This window comes from Lycium barbarum, chromosome 2 (genome assembly GCF_019175385.1).
Source record: "Lycium barbarum isolate Lr01 chromosome 2, ASM1917538v2, whole genome shotgun sequence".
NCBI classification, from domain to species: Eukaryota; Viridiplantae; Streptophyta; class Magnoliopsida; order Solanales; family Solanaceae; genus Lycium; species Lycium barbarum.
In genome coordinates, this window is record NC_083338.1 from 116,341,812 (window position 1) to 116,361,413 (window position 19,602).

At 33.7% G+C, this 19,602-nt stretch overlaps 1 protein-coding gene and 1 long non-coding RNA gene across 2 annotated transcripts; one reads left to right on the forward strand and one right to left on the reverse strand.

Annotated features, from left to right (window-relative positions):
* The first annotated feature begins 8,605 nt into the window (after positions 1-8,605).
* LOC132626868 (uncharacterized) lies at positions 8,606-10,627 on the forward strand. The gene is made up of 4 exons (XR_009577690.1): positions 8,606-8,735; positions 8,823-8,932; positions 9,508-9,645; positions 10,287-10,627. It is a non-coding gene; the product is annotated as an uncharacterized LOC132626868 (long non-coding RNA).
* A 1,911-nt stretch (positions 10,628-12,538) lies between these two features.
* LOC132626869 (U1 small nuclear ribonucleoprotein C-like) lies at positions 12,539-17,576 on the reverse strand. Its single transcript, XM_060341889.1, has 5 exons — positions 17,413-17,576; positions 17,275-17,317; positions 13,924-13,965; positions 13,560-13,827; positions 12,539-13,141 (listed from the first exon to the last, which is right to left on the reverse strand). The coding sequence occupies exons 1-5, from the start codon at positions 17,418-17,420 to the stop codon at positions 12,861-12,863; spliced, it is 642 nt and encodes a 213-aa protein (XP_060197872.1). The 5' UTR covers positions 17,421-17,576; the 3' UTR covers positions 12,539-12,860.
* Between the last annotated feature and the right edge of the window lie 2,026 nt (positions 17,577-19,602).

The window sequence follows — 19,602 nt, forward strand, 5'->3', positions numbered from 1 at the left end:
TTTTTTTTTAATGGGGCCATCAACGGACGACGAAGAGGGACGACCAAACTCCTTCTCTAAGTAGTAGAAATTTTTAAGTCACCAGAATCCGATCTGTCTTAGATTATCTTCTTTACAATTGACTGAACACATAAGTCCATAATTTGCAAGTAAATTTTATTTGGACTTTCAAATTATGATTAGTTCCAATTCATCATTTGAACGCATGATAAGGTATTTCTATTAAATATTTTCAGCTCAAATTTTGAAAAAACTTTTATGTGTTCTAAATCGCCTATTACGTAGATAAATTAACTACATAAAATATGTTACATAATTAGCTTTACAACTTATTGAGGCTACATAAGCGACAATTAGTACAAGCTTACAACTTATTGAGGCTAATTCGTATAATTAATAAAATGTAACATATTTTAAGTGGTTAATTTATTTATAAAATGACCCTTGAGAACACGTGTATAAACCATACCAAAATTTGAGCCTCAAGTTTCTAATATGAATATTGTGTTTTTTATTTAATTTTTCAATTGAAATAAGTTATAATTCAATTGTCTAAATAAAATTTATTCGCAAATTTAAGATGTTGTTGACGTATTCCACCCATAAAACTTAACCAACTGCAACATGTTAGATTATCTTCTTTTCTGAAGTATCCTTGCATCTCTTTGTTCCCATTTAATTACCATGCTTACTAAAAATAATTATTTTCAAATAATTGTTATTTTAAATAAAATAGAAGAGAATTAGTTATTTTTAAAAAAAATTCCTTAGCGTTAGTTGTTCCAGAATTAGAAGACATGTATTAGAGTAGACTTAATAAGAATAGATTAATGTGGTAAAAAATTAAAGAATTATAATAAGGATAAAATTGTCAACTTACTACTCTTATATTACGATGCTTGCTCCGAATGGAAGAGAGACGGCTTTCCTTTCTTAGGGTTCCAAGTAATTCAACTAGTGCCAAGAAAAGTATCCGGTTGTAGAGCGAGACAGCAGAGGGGAGTTGGCACAATATGTAATCCCTAGGGTATCGGTGTCGGAGAGGGGGATCACTCAATATTTACTTAAAGAGCACGTAAAAGCTTATTATGACAATTAAATGGGAATAGGAGTAATGGATGATGTATAAGCTATCAAATTTAAAGTCTTTTTTTTAAAAACAAAAAAAATCGCCAGAGATTTCCTTCCAGGTTTTGTTTCATGATGTTAGTTTTCCAACTACATTTTATCATTCTTATTGTTACTTTTATATAATATGTATTTAACTTAAATAATTTTTTGATAGCTAACATTTTATTACCAGTATAAATATGTACAGCTCTTCACCCAAGCTCCTCGGGACTCAACCAAATCATTCGAACAAGTCCCAAAAACACAATATTAACTTATATAAAGTCTTAAAAAATGAAATGAGAGCAAGTACTTAAAACCAAGGATCATGTTGTTAAATAAAGTTATGCTTTAGTGTTTGATATGTCGGAAGTCATCGCCCTCAAATGCAGAAAATGACTTTTAGATTCATATCTCTTATCAAACTCAAACTTAGAGAATATGTTATTATTAATCTTTATTACACAGAAATTTTACTAAAGAATTCTCTCCAATTTGCTAATATTGTTACTGATGTTTAATATTTTTATTCACCAACTAAAAATTCGAATTTATTTTTCGGTAAAATCTTTTCCTAGAAAAATATTGTTTAGATATGAGTTTTCACAAAAAAATGAGTTTGGTCATACCAAACACATTCTAAATGGATATGAGCTTGGTCGAATTCTAATAATCCGCCATGAGTTGTGGCAAAGCTAATCTTCTAGAGTGTTGAACTCCATCTTCTGATGTGGGAGTTTTTTACACAACTTTTTTAAATGGGTCAGGTCGAAAGTTAAAAAGGATTCTATTTATGTAAAAAATGAAGTAATTGCACGGTTTGGCCTAGGGCTGGGCATAAATATCGAAAACCGAAAAATCAAACCGAACCGAACCGAATTTCAAGAAACCGAAATCGAACCGAACTAGTTTGGTTCGGTGTTCGGTGTCCACCTTCAAAAAACCGAAACTGAAATAGCCGAACCGAAGAACCGAAATTTAATACATTACCCAAAAAAATTAAAATAGTCCACGCCCATTAAGTTTAAGCAAAAAAAAAAACTCAATTGTAACAAGCCCTCTTTTGCTTTTGTATCCCTAATTTTCCACTTCAATTGAGAAAATCAAATATCTTTAACAAAGAAATGTGACTAGGATGTGTCTTTAGAATTAATGTATGTCCTTTATGTGTTTTCTTAATTATTTTTACTGTATGTATATAACACCTAGTAATCATATATTATTGTTATGGTTTTCTATTATTGTGTATCCTGTTTGTTTGATTTTGATTTTAATTTGTCAGTTTTATGTTTTGTTGCTTTTGAGAATATGAATTAGTGTAAATGGAATCGCTTCTAATATCATATCAAAAAAACCGAATTGAAAAAACCGAAACCGAACCGAACCAAACTTCAAAAAACCGAAACCGAAAGAACCGAACCGAACTAGTTTGGTTCGGTGTCCATCTTCAAAAAACCGAAACCGAAATAGCCGAACCGAAGTTCGATAAAATCAAACCGAAGAACCGAACTGTCACACCCTAACCTTACTAGGGTGTGATGGGTACCCGACCCCATATTCGGAGCCGAGCGAACCCGCTGACTCTTATTACATACATAATCTCTTAGGACTCTTAAATCAAATAGAATGAAATACATAGTAAAGCTTTCAGAACCTTTCTTTTCATCGTACTCAATTCAAATAAAATCTATCATCACATGAAACTTGTAACATGAAACATAATAACATCGGCTGGTGGAGCCGCTTACAGTACCGACATTCTATACCCACGACTCTGTCTGCAAAGTCTCCAACATCAATCCAGAAATCATAACATACAAACTCCGACTCGGCAACACTCCGGAAGGAAGTGGAGCTCGCCAATCCCGCTGGAACATCTTCTAGTAATATCTTCCACTCATCTGGGTGTACCTGCGTGGCATGGAACGCAGCCCCCGAAGAAAGGGGGTCAGTACGGAATATGTACTGAGCATGTAAGGCAGGAATCACAGTAAAAGGATCATAACTGATACAAGGAGTACAGAAACATGTACAATGTCCAGAGTACCAAAGCTCTTGCCTTTAAAACATAAATCATGCATATCATTATCACATACCGTACCTGGCCCGTTATGGGACTCGGTGGATAAAATCATGTTATCATACTATCATATCATCATGCATGCATATATATACATATATACCGTACCCGACTCTCTAGTGAGGGACTCGGTGAATCAAATCATGCCGTACCCGGCCCATTAAGGGACTCGGTAGATAAAATCATGCATGTGGACATCATATATCATATACATACCGTACCCGGCCCTCTAGTGAGGGACTCGGTGAATCAAATCATCATATGCCCTCCTGGCCGCCATAACACATCATCATCTCATCATGTCATCATATACATATACCGTACCCGGCCCTCTAGTGAAAGACTCGGTGAATAATGCAGTGGAGTGCGCACGATAACATACCCGGCCCGGGACTCGGTGAAAGACGTATTGAGGCGTGCACGAGCAGAGTAGTGAGAAACTATATGCATACAAATCAAGACTCGATAGATAGGTACGCAAATCGACACTTGAGGATCATAAACACGTTTCAAGTCAATCCGAGTTAGTATGAAAAAGTTATGGACGTTTTAGTACAGAACCTTCTACGAACGTTTCTGAAGCTATTTTTGGAAAATCAAAGCAATAATCATATTAAGTACCTTTCGAATATCGCCGTGGATCAAATCAAAATAGAACTTTTGGAACCATATATACGTGTCAAAATATATCAAAGACTCGATGGAATAATCAAACGTGCTATCATTTGAAAATCAAGACATTAGTCATATCAATTGTCTCTCGAATGCCATTCGGAAACATATCAAACAGAACTTCGGACATCATAGATACGCATCAAAACCATATGAAACAGCTTATGGAAATCAAGAACGTTAGCCATCCTAGTGGCTCTAAGAATGGGAGTTCCTTTGGAATCATATACATATCGTCTGTTCGTTTCACAAGGATCATGCCAAAAGAAAGAAAGGGTAAGCCTTACATACCTGCTCCACGTCCTATTGGCTACGCTTAATTGTCCAAGCTCGCTATCGCTAGTCTACATTCAAGAAGATTTACACAATCATCAAACACATCGTCACACATTTGTCTTAGTCTTTCACATAAATTCATTTATAATCTGCCGAAATTTCGGTAGCATTTCCCCTGTAAATACACCATCCCTGAGAATCTAACTCGGCCAATTTATCAACAACAATCCGAGAATTCAACTCGGCCAAATTATCAACAACAATACCAATAATCATACTAACAACTTCAATAATCAATCCAAAATATATTCTAACATTAACAACCTTTGTCACATTTCAACGGCTTTTCATTTATATCCAATTCAACCACATATAGTCAAGTTAACACCAATGATCCCGCATTCAAGTATTAATCCGAAATCATTCTAACATGGTTCTAGAATACTTCGAACAATTCACATAATGTTCCAAACAACCCAATCAACATATTACTTCGCTCGAAACCTTCCAAATTCAACAAGAACAATAACAACACATTTCCTTTCCTTCCAAATTCATAAACTATACCAATAATTCATACACTAATGACATTATTTTCCATAAATACAAGAGATTACATTCAATCCACATTGGCTTCCAAAACAGCCCACAACAACTTCAACTTCAATCATTGAACTTTCATTAACATCATAGAATCCACAACACAACAACCAAGATATTAAGTAAATTTAATTCATTCCTTCTACACAAAACAACCCACTCACAACTACAACATCAACACACCTAGTTTCAAGAATTTCATCCATTTCTACACCCAAGAACATGCGTAAACCATCCATAACATATAAAAGAGGATTAAACCTTATCTTTTTCACTTAGCTCTTCAACTTGGCTAGAGTTGTGCCTTGCAAGAATGAATGGTTTGCTTGCTCCAACTACTACTCCATGTTATAGAGGACCTTCCAATTGGTAGAAAAGCTAGAAGAAAATATTTTTTTTTGATCAATTTTCCATAGCTCAAGTTCGGCCAACCATGGCCGAACCCCCTCTCTCTTCTTCTTTTTCTTTTCTCTCCAAGCTTCTTGATTTAGAAGATAAATATGCCTTATTTTGTCATCAATTGTATATATATATATATATGGCTTCTACCAACACAAGGTGGACACATGTCCCCTTCTCCCTTTTTTCTTGAACTTTCTTAAAATAAACAAAGATGACTACTTGTCTTGTTATGTAAGCCTTGGTCCATATATATTTATAATTAGCCCCATTTAATAAAAATGTGGACATATGCCACACGGCCAACATGGCCCCTTCAAGAACCTTCTTGAATATTTTGTGAAATTTCCATTTTGCCCCTAGCCTTCCACAATATTACCATGAACCTTCTTGTGAATTTCCCTTTTTACCCTTAGCCTTTCTCAATATTTCCGTACTAATAAACAACTTGTATATTAAACAAGATCAAAATATAGCCTTGCCCTTAACTTGTTGCGATTACCTTGAAATATCCGAATATACAAAAATATGAGATATAACACGAACGCCCGCCCCTAGTTTGGCCTTCAAATTTACTGGTCCTTTATTTTCATTTTTTTTTTTGCGCGGATTGTCCTTCAAACGCGCGGATTGCCCTTCAAATGCCCTGGTCTTTAATTTTGCCCTCAAATTATTGGTCTTTAATTTTTGTCATTCGCTTAAAAAAGTGGCTAAAAATATCTTGAGATTCTGGGTTTGAACATCCGCTCAGCAAAAAAAAAAAAATTACAAGGCAAGACTTTCGCGAAACCTCTGCCTTAAGGCTTAACATTTGCCGAAATGAGGTCTATTTGGGCAAAAGTTTGGCCTTAAGATAGAATTTTGCCTTAAGGCCTAATTTTGGGCAAAAGTTTGCCTTAAGGCCTAATTTTATTACGAAACTCTGCCTTCAATTTTTTTTTTTGATTGAGCCGGGGTTTGAAGCCAGAACCTCTGGTATTAGGCGAAGACCAAAAATTAAAGACCACCCGAAGAAGGACAATCATGCAAGTTTCCCCTTTATTTTTGCCCTACAAATGGACTGGTCTTTAGTTTTTTCTCTTCAAAATGGCACTTATGCCTAGTTTTTTTATGTCACGGTCATAATTTAAGAATATTATGATGCGTAACTTACGCTCGTGGCATAAATTTGATGGAAAGACAAGAATTAAAGTCCGGCTCATTTGAAGGACCAAAATTAAAGACCAGCTCATTTGAAGGGCCAAAAGTGCAAATGACCCCATAGATCCTAATATTGGGCCGGAACACCACCTGCCCCATTGATAAGGATACACCATGTATGTAGGGGCATTTTATTAAAAGAGACTTTTGAGTTACTTATTTAAGAATTTAGGACTCAAGTTTTAAAAATTAGGTAAAAGGGACTCTATCCCCCTAAGTTTTTTTAATTTACACAAAAACCCTTAAGTTTTTTTAATTTACACAAAAACCCCTAAGTTTTTTTAATTTACACAAAAACTCAAAAATAAAAGCACTTTTTTACCAAAAAAAAAAAAAAAAAAAAACTGTACGTTTTTCTCTTAAAAAATATGCAAACAACTATTGGTTGCTTAAACAACTCCTTGTTGCTTATACAATAACCTTGTATCTCATTAAAACTAGGTAAACAACTAGTAGTTGTTTAAATAAATAAAGGTTGCTTATAATAAACAACACGAAGTTGTTTAAGCAAACTCATTATTGCTTATACATGAACTCAATTGGAAATTAATTGATTGATCACAAATGAAAATTAACTAATATAAAAACCTTGTTTCTTGTAAAAACTAGTCATTTGATGAGTGATTAAATCCAACTTATTAATTTTATCATTAATTAATTGACTATACTAATAGTTTAAACAAAAAATTACTGATCCAGTGATAATGGAATCAATGTTGTTTGATTATATGAATATTAGAACATCAACTTATTGACTTGATAACAATTAAATATCAAACGAGTCGTTCAATGAGTTATTAAACCCAACTTATTAATAATATCATAATTGATCGCAAAATTGATTGACTCTACTAATAGTTTAACAAAAATTTACTGATCTAGTGATAATGGAATGAATGTTGTTTGATTATATGAATATTTGAACATCAACGTATTCACTTGATAGCAATTAAATGTCAAACGAGTCGTCCAATGAGTGGTTAAACCCAACTTATTAATAATATCACAATTGACCGCAAAATTGATTGACTCTACTAATAGTTTAACAATAACTTATTGATCTAGTGATAATGGAATCAATGTTGTTTGATTATATGAATATTTGAACATCAACGTATTCACTTGATAACAATTAAATGTCAAACGAGTCGTCCAATGAGTGGTTAAACCCAACTTATTAATAATATCACAATTGACCGCAAAATTGATTGACTCTACTAATAGTTTAACAATAACTTATTAATCTAGTGATAATGGAATCAATGTTGTTTGATTATATGAATATTTGAACGTCAACGTATTCACTTGATAACAATTAAATATCAAACGAGTCGTCCAATGAGTGATTAAACCCAACTTATTAATAATACCACAATTGATCGCAAAATTGATTGGCTCTACCAATAGTTTAACAATAACTTACTAATCTAGTGATAATGGAATCAATGTTGTTTGATTATATGAATATTTGAACATCAACGTATTCACTTGATAACAATTGAACATCCAATGACCCGCTCGATAAGTTCTAATGTAAACAACCAACAGTTTCATAAACAACTTCGTGTTGTTTAACATAAATAACTACTATTTGCTTAAGCAACAATCGATTGTTTGCTAAGTTTTCACAAGAATTGGGGTTCTGTTGTAAGCAACTAGGAGTTGTCGAAATAACTTTTTGTTGTTTATTGTAAGCAACTTTTTGGGTTTTGTTAAAAGTTTTTGATCTTTTAATTGAGTCAATCAATTTTGCGATCAATTGTGATAAAATTAATAAGTTGGATTTAATCACTCATCAAATGACTAGTTTTTACAAGAAACAAGATTTTTATATTAGTTAATTTTCATTTGTGATCAATCAATTAATTTCCAATTGAGTTCATGTATAAGCAATAATGAGTTGCTTAAACAACTTCGTGTTGTTTATTATAAGCAACCTTTATTTATTTAAACAACTACTAGTTGTTTACCTAGTTTTAATGAGATACAAAGTTATTGTATAAGCAACAAGGAGTTGTTTAAGCAACCAATAGTTGCTTGCGTATTTTTTAAGAGAAAAACGTACAGTTTTTTTTTTTGGTAAAAAGTGCTTTTATTTTTGAGTTTTTGTGTAAATTAAAAAAACTTAGGAGTTTTTGTGTAAATTAAAAAAACTTAGGGGGATAGAGTTCCTTTTAATTTTTTACCCTAAGTTTACAAATATTTTAATTCAACCCCATCTCTTCATGAAATCTTCATAATTAACCTCTAATTAAATATTTATAACAAAAGAAAAAAAAAAGAAATAAAAATCCCATATTCTTCATTTTACTCTCAAAAGTCCTTTTAGCTCATTTTCCCAATACATACTGTTGATTTCATTGACTGATAGAGTTAATAGTGGAAGGAAACCAATTAGGTCAGTATTTTATCCCAATCTATTGGGCGCTTATCAATTTTTAGTGCTTTGGAGTTGATTTAGCTTCAAGTCCACTATGATTTGCAGGAATTGAAGCAGTGGTGAAATGAAATTCTGGGATTGGTACGTGAAAATTGCAGTAGTTTCAGCCATGATTGGAGGTTCCATGGAGTTATTCATGATTAAGACTGGCTTTTGTATGTCTGAGAAATACCATTCTTTTTTCTCTCTTGCCTTTACCATTCTACTTCTTATTTATGCCTTACCCATTATTCCTTTTTGAAAATTAAAGGAAGATTGAAGCTTTATTTCATTAAAAGAAAAGGAAAAATGAGAGAAAGATCTGAGCTTTGAATTTTGCAATGCCAGTCAGTTTGGAAATATTTTAGATTTTTCATCATAATGTCTTGAGGCCTAGTTATTGATTGATAGCATAATTTATACTCTCTCCATCCCAATTTAAGGTCTTAGTTTAGTCCTTTAAATCTTGCGGTCTTACTTGCTAAATATAGAAAGAGACACTCTTTTTGTGACAGACCAAAAAGGAAAGTATGACACTTAAATTAGGACGGAGGGAGAACTTACTAGAGATTGGTCGCACTGTCACTGGACTTTGGATCTGACTTGCAGTAGAAACCTAATTTTTTGCTCATACTTCTTTGTGTCCTTGCTAATGATAACTGTTTAATCTTACTATATTAGCATTTTTTTCTCTTCTGAAGAAAAAGTATGCTGGCTGTTTTATCTCAATAACAATTTGTATGTATGACAGATGATAAGGTGACTGTTCTAGAGGCAGAAAAGAGAGCCTGGGAGAATTCTCCTGAAGCCAAGGCTGTTAGAGAAGCTCTTAATCCATGGAGACATCACGACGCTGAAGCAACAAAGGATTCTTAGCACTTCTGTTAAGGTAATTACTAGTTGCTAAACTCCGCTGAGAACTTAAATGGGAAGTTAAGTCCTTTTTAATTTCTATTACTGAATTCTAAGGTAAGTCCTTATTGCAAAACAATGAGATCCAACATAGAATAGAAAACAGGAAAATTTCCTTGTAAAAGTGTAAAACTGGAATGAAACAAGAAGACATCGCAAATAATTTAGTCAAATAAACTCGGTCTCTCACCACCATATTCGATTAGAATAGAAAACAGGAAAATTTCCTTGTAAAAGTGTAAAACTAGAATGAAACGAGAAGACATCGCAAATAATTTAGTCAAATAAACTCGGACTCTCACCACCATATTCGATTGGTTTCACAACCAAAATAACAGGATTTTTTGATATGTATGTCTTTGATTGGTTTTTGCTTCGCTTCTTAAGCATTGAAAATCTCCTAAACAATAACTTCGAGTGGTATGTTAAAGATGCTGTAATCAAAAGGTCAAGCAACTATTTAGCAATTAGCGATGAAACTTATCTATTGGGAATGAAGAGAAGGAAAAGATGCTCTATAGATTGCTTAGGACACATTTGACTGACCTTTGTGAAGATTATGTCATGCTGTGGGACTATTCTCGATGTTATATTCATGAAATTTATGTCTCTTTCCAGCAACTCAGGAATCTGCCTTGAAAAATAATTGGCCCAGCGGAGTGCTTTTTTGAACTTACTCTTATTCATATTTCTCATGGACGTCGTTGAAGATTGTGTCACAGCTGATTGTTTCACCAGCCTGGTGGTCACTTCACTTAGCATGCGATGAAAAAGTTGTATGAAGACAATTGTGCTTATAAATGTAAAACTTGTGTGAACCCCTATTTGTTGTTTTTCTTCTCTTTCTAGACATTTAGTACTTTGCTTTCTTGCATCTGCATGTTCAAGAGAAACAATCAGGGAAAAGTGGACTAGATAGCCATTTGAGAAATGTATTTATTCCCCTAAGTTTATGTTTTTCTTCTTTGTGTGTGGGAGAGGGGAAATCAGGGGATGGGTGCAAGTGGAGTGAAGGATTGATTATGCCTTTGCTCCTCTCATATTTCCTTAAATTGTCGAACCATGGAAGACTAAGGTCGCGGTCTTCCTCATTTTACGATGTAGCTCAAGAATATTGTTAATAAATGGCTGCATCCTGATCCAAGATTTATTCCACTACAGACAATCACCTTGGTAGATAGCTTTCATGACATTAGAGTTGGAGAACTTAACCTCTCCTTTTGCGTAATTAATTGAACCAATCATTTGTTGCTTATTATTTATATTATATTAAAAGCGGGTTTTAGAAATGTTGATTGAACTTTTGTCTTTCATTAAAAGACTCTACAATAGATAAAATAGTCATTTAATAATTATTCAAACATTTAAGACTTTAAAAAATCTAACTAAAATTTCGGTTATTAAATCCTTCTTTAATTAAACTATGTAGGAAATCCTAGTATTTAGGAATTTAAAACCAACTAAGATTCCACCTTATGTAATTATTTACATACCTAAGTTATGTACCATAACATACAATATTATTTTATGTAACCAATTAAAATTTTATATATCAATTCATACGAAACAAAACTAAGAAAGTTAGCGTTTCCAATCTGAACATTATCACATAATTGGACGAAAAAAAGCAAATTGTGGCATCAAGGAAGTTTTTTGAAGCTTTGGTTTGGTATGTTACTTTATAGTCCCCCCCCCCCCCCCCCCCCCCTTTATACTAAAAACATATTCTTGTGCCCCATCTTTTTCTCCTTTCTAGTGAAATAGCTACATTTTGAGTGGTGAAGTTTTTATTGGTAATGCATTATTGGTATCTTTTTAAATATCAAGAGGGAGGAGGAAGGGAAAAAGAAGAAGAGAATGCTGCACTATTGATGGAATTTGAACCTTCTATCTCAACTATGAAAGGCAAAGAGCTCACTAAGAGCTAACCCTTGACCCCAATATTAAAATTAATTAAAATTCATTATTGTTTCTAGGATTGTTGAGTACATGGGAGAAAAAAGTTAGCCATCGAATGTAATATTTTATACTTATGTGAAGGCTGATTTGATTTTTCTTTCCCAGCAATATTGGAAAGTAACCGGAGTAATATTCAATTTTGAGGAGTATATATTGTGCTCCAATCTGGTGGATGATGCGACATTGTCTTGATATTATGCAAATCTTCATCTTTCGATTTTTAATCTCTATGAATCAACATTATCGCCCAAAAGAAAATTACTCAAGAAATTAGCTTAAATTTTATAATCAACCATGAAATGTAAAAAAATCTTACAATAAATAAGGAACAGTTAATATTAGTTATGATTTATTTAAAGAGCTAACTTGAATTCAAGTGAGCCAATCATTTGAATAACGAACAAGTGAAGAATTATTAGTACTTAACTTCAAGATCCTAAAGCAATTTTAATTGACATGAACTTATCTCTTGAGATTTTATTTGTTCGATGAATACAAACCGAGGCTCAAGAAATTAGCTGCGAGCAATTTAACGTCAAATTAACGATGAAGTTCGTAATTGAATTTAATATTTTACTGTCTTATTTATTGTCAAATGAGGTATTTATTGTCAAATGAGGTACGTGCTTTGGTCATGCGCAAAGCGCGTAAACTAAAACTAGTACTAGAGATACATGCGCGAACAATTTTTCTAGATTTAATCTTGAATTTATCTATTCGCCTGTATTGGTGCTTGAACCAGTTACCTATGTGGTGTTATTTAAGGGTAGAGAAATGCATGAACATGGCCATGACTGGTCTCCTCTGTACTTGCTAACGATGTAGATTGACGAATCCCGGACTAAAAGATGCTACGTAGGTCCTTTAACGCACTAAACGCGAACAATAAAACGAAGATTCAACTTTAAGGCTCGGCTTAATTTCGAACGATCAGTCCAATTAAGGGAATTGGTAGAACAATACTGACAAGAAGTCCAAGGTTCCTTGTATAAGATTAAGCTACAATGCATAAGAACCAGTAAATACTCATAGATCAGATCAAGTAATTGATATTCTTCCTAGTATCAACTCCAGAAGCAAAAGTTCTCTCTCTTCTCTACAATTAACTGGAGAACTTGATGAAGTTCAGTACTGGTACTCATTAAGAAGCCATTGTTCCTTTTGCCATTTCATCCAAAACCATAATTATCCTACCGAGAATACAGAAGATAGTAAAACTACTTGAGCACAAATCTAGCTGGTTGTTGTAGCATTAGCAGAAGAGGCAGCAATTCCATTGGGATTTGGCTGGTACATTGATTGTGTAGCAGGAACAGAGGTACCGCCTGGCTGATACATTAATTGTGTAGCAGGAACAGAGGTACTGCCTAGAGTAGGTGAAGCCGCTACACCTGGAACACCTGCAAGAGGGTTCATAGCAGGAGGAGCTGGAACAGCATTGGGTTGCATCGGCAAGGATGAAACAGGTGGCATCTGCCCTGCAATTGGTGCTGTTGGAGGAACCGCTGAATAACCTGAAAAGGACATCACAAAGTTAACATGTATATTTTTCAGAATCCATTTGATTGTTCAGCAAAAGTTATTTGTTCGTTTTGGGACTCAATTAGATGCCCATGACACAGAAAAGAACAAATTAGACAAGACGTAAATGAGTAGTTCTTCCGTTCATTATCTGCAGCAAGCTTAAAAAACTATCTAAAGCACTTTTATTGACAGCAATCATTAACTTCCGAAACTGAAGAAAGTGCCTCAGCCTAAACCAGGGGAGACATGCTTCATAACAGTAAGTCCATCATAAAATACCTACAGATGGATATTATCCCACTCAAATGTACAAAGTGAAAAAAATAATAAAAAAATCTGATAAACATAGACGCCAACAAGTGGCAGAAAATATTGAGGAATCAACAAATAAATTACATGGATTAGTACCTGGAGCACCAAGAACTGGAGGTGGCAAAATGGGAGGCCTGACACTTGGCATTGATTGTGGGGGCATAGCTCCTGGAACAGGCAGCACAGGAGGTGGCATCATAGGTAGGCGGGGCCGTTGACCAGGGAAGGCAGCAAGATGTTGATTATAAGCTGCACCTATTTGCTGGTAGGCTGTTGCCTGCCCAAGGCGCTCCTTGATTTTCTGATCTATCATAATCTGTGTTTGCTCCTCCTCAAATTTCAGATAATAAGACCGTACATTAGCCTGAAAACAATTCCTAGCATTAGTACCATCGCAGAGAAGATAACATTCACGCTAGGAGACAGGATTATCAGAAAAGTTACAAAGTATAAAACACACCTTGTGTTTGTAACCGGCATTATGCTGTTTTCGGACAGAAGGCTGAGAATTTAAAATAAAACGTTAATGAAATCAGATCTCCAAGCAACAAGAAGCAGAGGATAATCTAAAACAGTTTTAGATCATTCACGCAATAGAATGCACAACTCCCAAAAGTTGCAGAAATAGATACACCTTTTTGCAGCAGAATTACAAGTACCACTATAAAGTATGAAGAATATTTGCATCAAGATGTTCTTGTTTACTGATCAAAAAAGAAAAAGTTATTAGCATCAAAACGTGTTCAACTGATCTCAAGTCAGCGATAAAATAAAAAGTGAAAGCAGTAACAGGGATGTTTTACATTTCCCAGTTTGGAAGACACACCATACTATCAAGCGATTGGTGTGCTGGGTTTTGACAACTAAGAGCATCACTCGGATAAAGCTCAGATTTTCAGTCGTGGAGCAAGTTATTGGTTAGGGATTCAGATGCTGAATGATTCTAAATCAATAGGTTCTATCAGAACAACTTTCCCCTATGTACATTGATCCTTTGCTCCTACAACTGCTGCCAAATTCTGGTTTCAACCTCACTAGTTTCATCCCTACAGTCAAGACCCTATGGTATTAAGCCAGGGTACAGTCCATATCAAATGAGTCCTTTTTATATTTTATTTTTGCAATAAGGAAAAAGTCGATATGTTGAGAGCGGGCTTTGACCACACACCTTTTGTCCATATCAAATGAGTTCTTCTACAACTTCTCTTTTGTTACAACGACACCTCCTACACATCAATCGCCTTAGGCTGTATGAATTTTCAAGTTCTACCATTTTTCGTTTCAGGAATGTGCATTGTTGCTAATTTAATAGTGGTTATCTTCTTTTCTGAAAAACAGATAAAATTTAATAGTGGTTATCTTCTTTTCCGAAAAACAGATAAAATTTAATAGTGGACAGCCTTTGTATTTCCCCAAAAGGACTTTTAGACAAACCAGCTATCCATCTTCTAATATTTGTTTTTGGGAGAAATGAATTGAACTTACCCATTTGGCCATAAAATTATTCACTTTTTTCTGGAATAATAATTTTTCACTTTATTTGAAAATCAGTGTTTGGCCATGAAAATTTCAAATCCAACTTAAAGTTGTATTTCAAACTTGAAAAACAGCTTATAATTCCAAACACAACTCCATCTTCAAGCAACTCCATAAATTCCAAATAAAGTGAAAAATATTTGGAATCTATGGCCAAACGCCTACTTAGCTATCAAACTTGTACTTCGTCTTTTCTTCTTATATGAAACCGTGAATTGCCTCAGAGTCATTGCAGTCGACATAATTGATTATCTTGTATGACAACTAAACCGCCCCTCCCTATGTGATTCTATATATGTTTATCCTTGTGGTTTACAACCTTCAAATAATCGAATAATCCGATTAAAAGGTCAGTGTTATTTTCCGACCGACTCAGAAAAATTGTATGTTCTTCCATTCCATTCAAAATGCTAAAAAGGGCATTGATTCATAAAGAACTAAAATAACTTCTGGCTTGTGCTGCGATTCTAGTCCTGAGCTTTAGTATAACATATTAGTACATCAGTTCTGACTAAAAGCCAGGGCCAGAATCACAAGGACCAAAGAATGAGTGGTCTTCCAATATCATCCCAATTCATGCCTTGTCTGCAGTCAATTGGTTTGACTCAAACCCCTATCTTGATTGGTTCAGCAACAAATTGCCATTTTGACGTCCAAATCTATTATGTGTTCCACTATACCTCATCTTCTAAAGAAGATAGAGCAACAACTTACTTGACTTTGACTTGGTGGATAAATCCTTTGGCGAGTCATCATTTGAGGTGCATAGCAAGAGAAATAGAATGGCTATATCAAGATTTAAGAGCTTTATAATTTTTATTTGTTTTAATCAAGACTTTAAGAGCTTTATATCCTTTCATGCTACACTATCACATTACTTCGACCTAGTTGGGGTAAGGTGCCCACTAAAGAAGCACCTAATTGTAAACTAAATAGACAGCAATAATAAGAAAAGTTTTATCTTTTTCTTTTGAGATAACTACCACATAATTATATATATATATATATATAAAGGAGGTAAACCACTGTTACATCTCCAAGTTTAAGATGATGTTTAATCATATTGAAATTGACACATATGATTGAAGATCAAAACTATTATTGCTTAGACTCAATAACTACTGGGGATCTATGGGTATGACCCCTAGTAACACTGCATTGATTATAAGGAAACAAGGTCTCAGACTTCCAGAAGATGATTTACAACTTATTTACATATATACTGATATGAATAGGGCAAGTGGAAATCAATTACAAACCATTTTTTGTTTACAAGCAATCCAAATAACTCCATAGTCATATGATAATACGAATATGGAGTTCTCTATCATATTAGATAATTAGTTAACACTCAACCCCTTTAGTTAAGGTAGCGGTAAGGTTTGCGTACGCTCTACCCTTCCCAGAACCCACCTAGTGGGATGGGATTATACTGAGTATGTTGTTGTTGTTGCACTCAACCCCTTTAGTTGCAATCCTCTCTCTTTCCATTTCTAGATGGACCTCTAAAGTCCATGAGTGGTGGAGTAATTATTTGAACACCAAAAGCCTCGTGCGACTTCATCAAATGTGGTAACTCCTTCGCCAACTCTGGAAGCATTATTTGTGGACTGAGGACTAGGCTTTTCGCTGGTCCAATCAAACTCTAAGTTCTAAGCTGTAATTTTTGAGAAGCCCAACTACAAATTTCGTTTACTTTCAAGTCATAAAAATCTCAGCTGCGCTTAACACTGTATAAGATCCAACCCGTAATAAACATGCAATGCATAACCTAGGACATACCATGAGACAGTTCTTGCACGTTAAATTGGAAATCGAGTTTTAAGTGGTAACTATTCTTTCCACAATCTTTCTCCAGTAATGCCCTCTTTCTCAAGCTAAAAAATTGTTACCTACTATACAACATTTCTCATTAGAATTATATCCTTTCTGGTATCCTTGAAGGTGTTTAACACAATCCATAATCATAGCTCTCAAGTCTTAACATTTTAATTTTGGGACGAAAAGACTAATTCATGACTCCCTCCGTTTCAATTTGTTTGTCTGGTTTTGACTTGACACGAAGTTGAAGAAAGTAAAGCAAACTTTTGAATCTTGTGGTCATATGTAGAATGACCCAAATTGTCTTTAATCTTGTCGTTTAAACATTGAATGTGGAAAGTTGGAATTACAGAGTTTGCCAAAAATCCACAATGCTACCATTAGAACAAAAGTAGAACATATCACAACTTTAATTCACAGTGAAACTTAAAAAAAAAAAAAAAAAAAAACTCACCGAATCATGTGTCAAGTAAGTGTCACAATAGTCACAGTAATACCTGAAAAATCACATAAATGATCAACCATAGAACTGAAATCAACAAAACGAGCATAAAACGAAAAAAATAAATAGCTACAAAAATATTGTACATACCGAGGCATTGGGTTAAGAAAACGAAAGAAGTCTACTTAGGCAATGCAATTGGCGAATTTCGTGTAAAAATTTTTTTCTGCGGAAATGTCGTCTGAGAATTGTAATGAATATGAATTCCAATTAATGGGACGGCAACAAAATTGCAATTAAAATAGGGAAAAGGGCCTGATTTACCCCTCTACTTTGGGAAAAAGTTCATATTTACCCCTCGTTATACTATCAGGCCATTTATATCCCTACCGTTATAATAGTTGAAATATTTGCCCCTATTTTTAACGGAGGGGTAAATATGAACCTTTTACAAAGTAGAGGGGTAAATCAGGCCCTAAAAAATAAAACACCCTAAAGTTTCCAAACAAAACTTACTTCGGGTACCTTTTCAACCCCTAAAATGACTATCCGAACGTCTACATATCCTTGATGTATTGAGCCTACATTATTGTACGCAGAAAAAATATCAGGTTCTATATAAAATATTGACGTTTCGGAGTCTTGACACACCACTAATCATTGGTCAAAGTATGAAAAAAAAAACTAAATTTTTTCAACCAAAACTTACTTCGGGTACCTTTTCAACTCATAAAATGACGATCCGAACGTCTACGAATCTTGGCTGTATTGAGCCTACATTATTGTAGGCAGAAAAAAATATCAGGTACTATATAAAATATTAACGTTTCGGAGCCTTGACACACGACTAATTATTAGTCAAAGTATGGAAAATAACACTAAGTGTTGCAAAAAATAAAGTTGGCCAATTTTTATTTTTTATTCATACTTTGACCAATGATTAGTGGTGTGTCAAGACTCCGAAACGTCAATATTTTATATAGAACCTGATATTTTTTTCTGCGTACAATAATGTAGGCTCAATACATCAAGAATTCGTAGATGTTCGGATCGTCATTTTAGGGGTTGAAAAGGTACCCGAAGTAAGTTTTGGTTAAAAAAATTTAGTTTTTTTTTCATACTTTGACCAATGATTAGTGGTGTGTCAAGACTCCGAAACGTCAATATTTTATATAGAACCTGATATTTTTTCTACGTACAATAATGTAGGCTCAATACATCAAGGATATGTAGACGTTCGGATAGTCATTTTAGGGGTTGAAAAGGTACCCGAAGTAAGTTTTGTTTGGAAACTTTAGGGTGTTTTATTTTTTAGGGCCTGATTTACCCCTCTACTTTAGAAAAGGTTCATATTTACCCCTCCGTTAAAAATAGGGGCAAATATTTCAACTATTGTAACGGTAGGGGTATAAATGGCCTGATAGTATAACGAGGGGTAAATATGAACCTTTTCCCAAAGTAGAGGAGTAAATCAGGCCCTTTTCCCATTAAAATACTTAGGTGAAAGTTATTTAATGATGTGTAAATTCAAAGGGGAAAAGGAAGCAGGTCGCTCAAACAATAGAAGAGAAAAGGATCAAAATCATCCATAATGTTTGGGTTTGGATCACAATTATACATATTCTTTCACATGGTGCACTAATAGTACATTATGTTTGCATAAGTGGTGCACTTTTAGTCACAATCCCAAATAAATTTAACGGAAAAGAACAAAAATGCCCCTGAACTTTTAGAAAAGGTATAAAAATACCCTTTATTCATCTATTTTGCTAAAACTACCCCTCAATTCAACTCTTTGAGAATTTATTTCCCTTGACTAACGGGCAACACTAATTTTTTTTTTTTAAATAAATTAAATTGCACATGACATTTTATTACTGAAAAATTGATTTATTCTTTTAAAAAGAAATCTGAAAAATCGTTATTTGTAGAATAAGGAAAAATAATTTTTCAACATCCATTTCTTTAAAAAAACAAATGTAGTAAGCCTTATATATATATATATATATATATATATATATATATATATATATATATATATATATATAAAAAAAGAATTGGATTTTCATTAAAACATGTGAAATTTTTTTAAGTTTGGAAAAAAAATTTAACGGGTGGAAACCCCATTTTTTTTTTAGAAAATTCAATTTTTAAATCTGAAAAACTGATTGTTTTTTTTAAGTAAAATGTGCAAAACTAATACTCCATAATTTTCTTCTAGATTTAAAAAAAGATAGTTTTCTGTTTTTTTTTTAAACACAGTTTTTCCATAAAAAAATTATTTTTTTCAGATTTTTATAAAAATCCAATTTTTCACATTTTGAAAAGAAAAAAAATTAA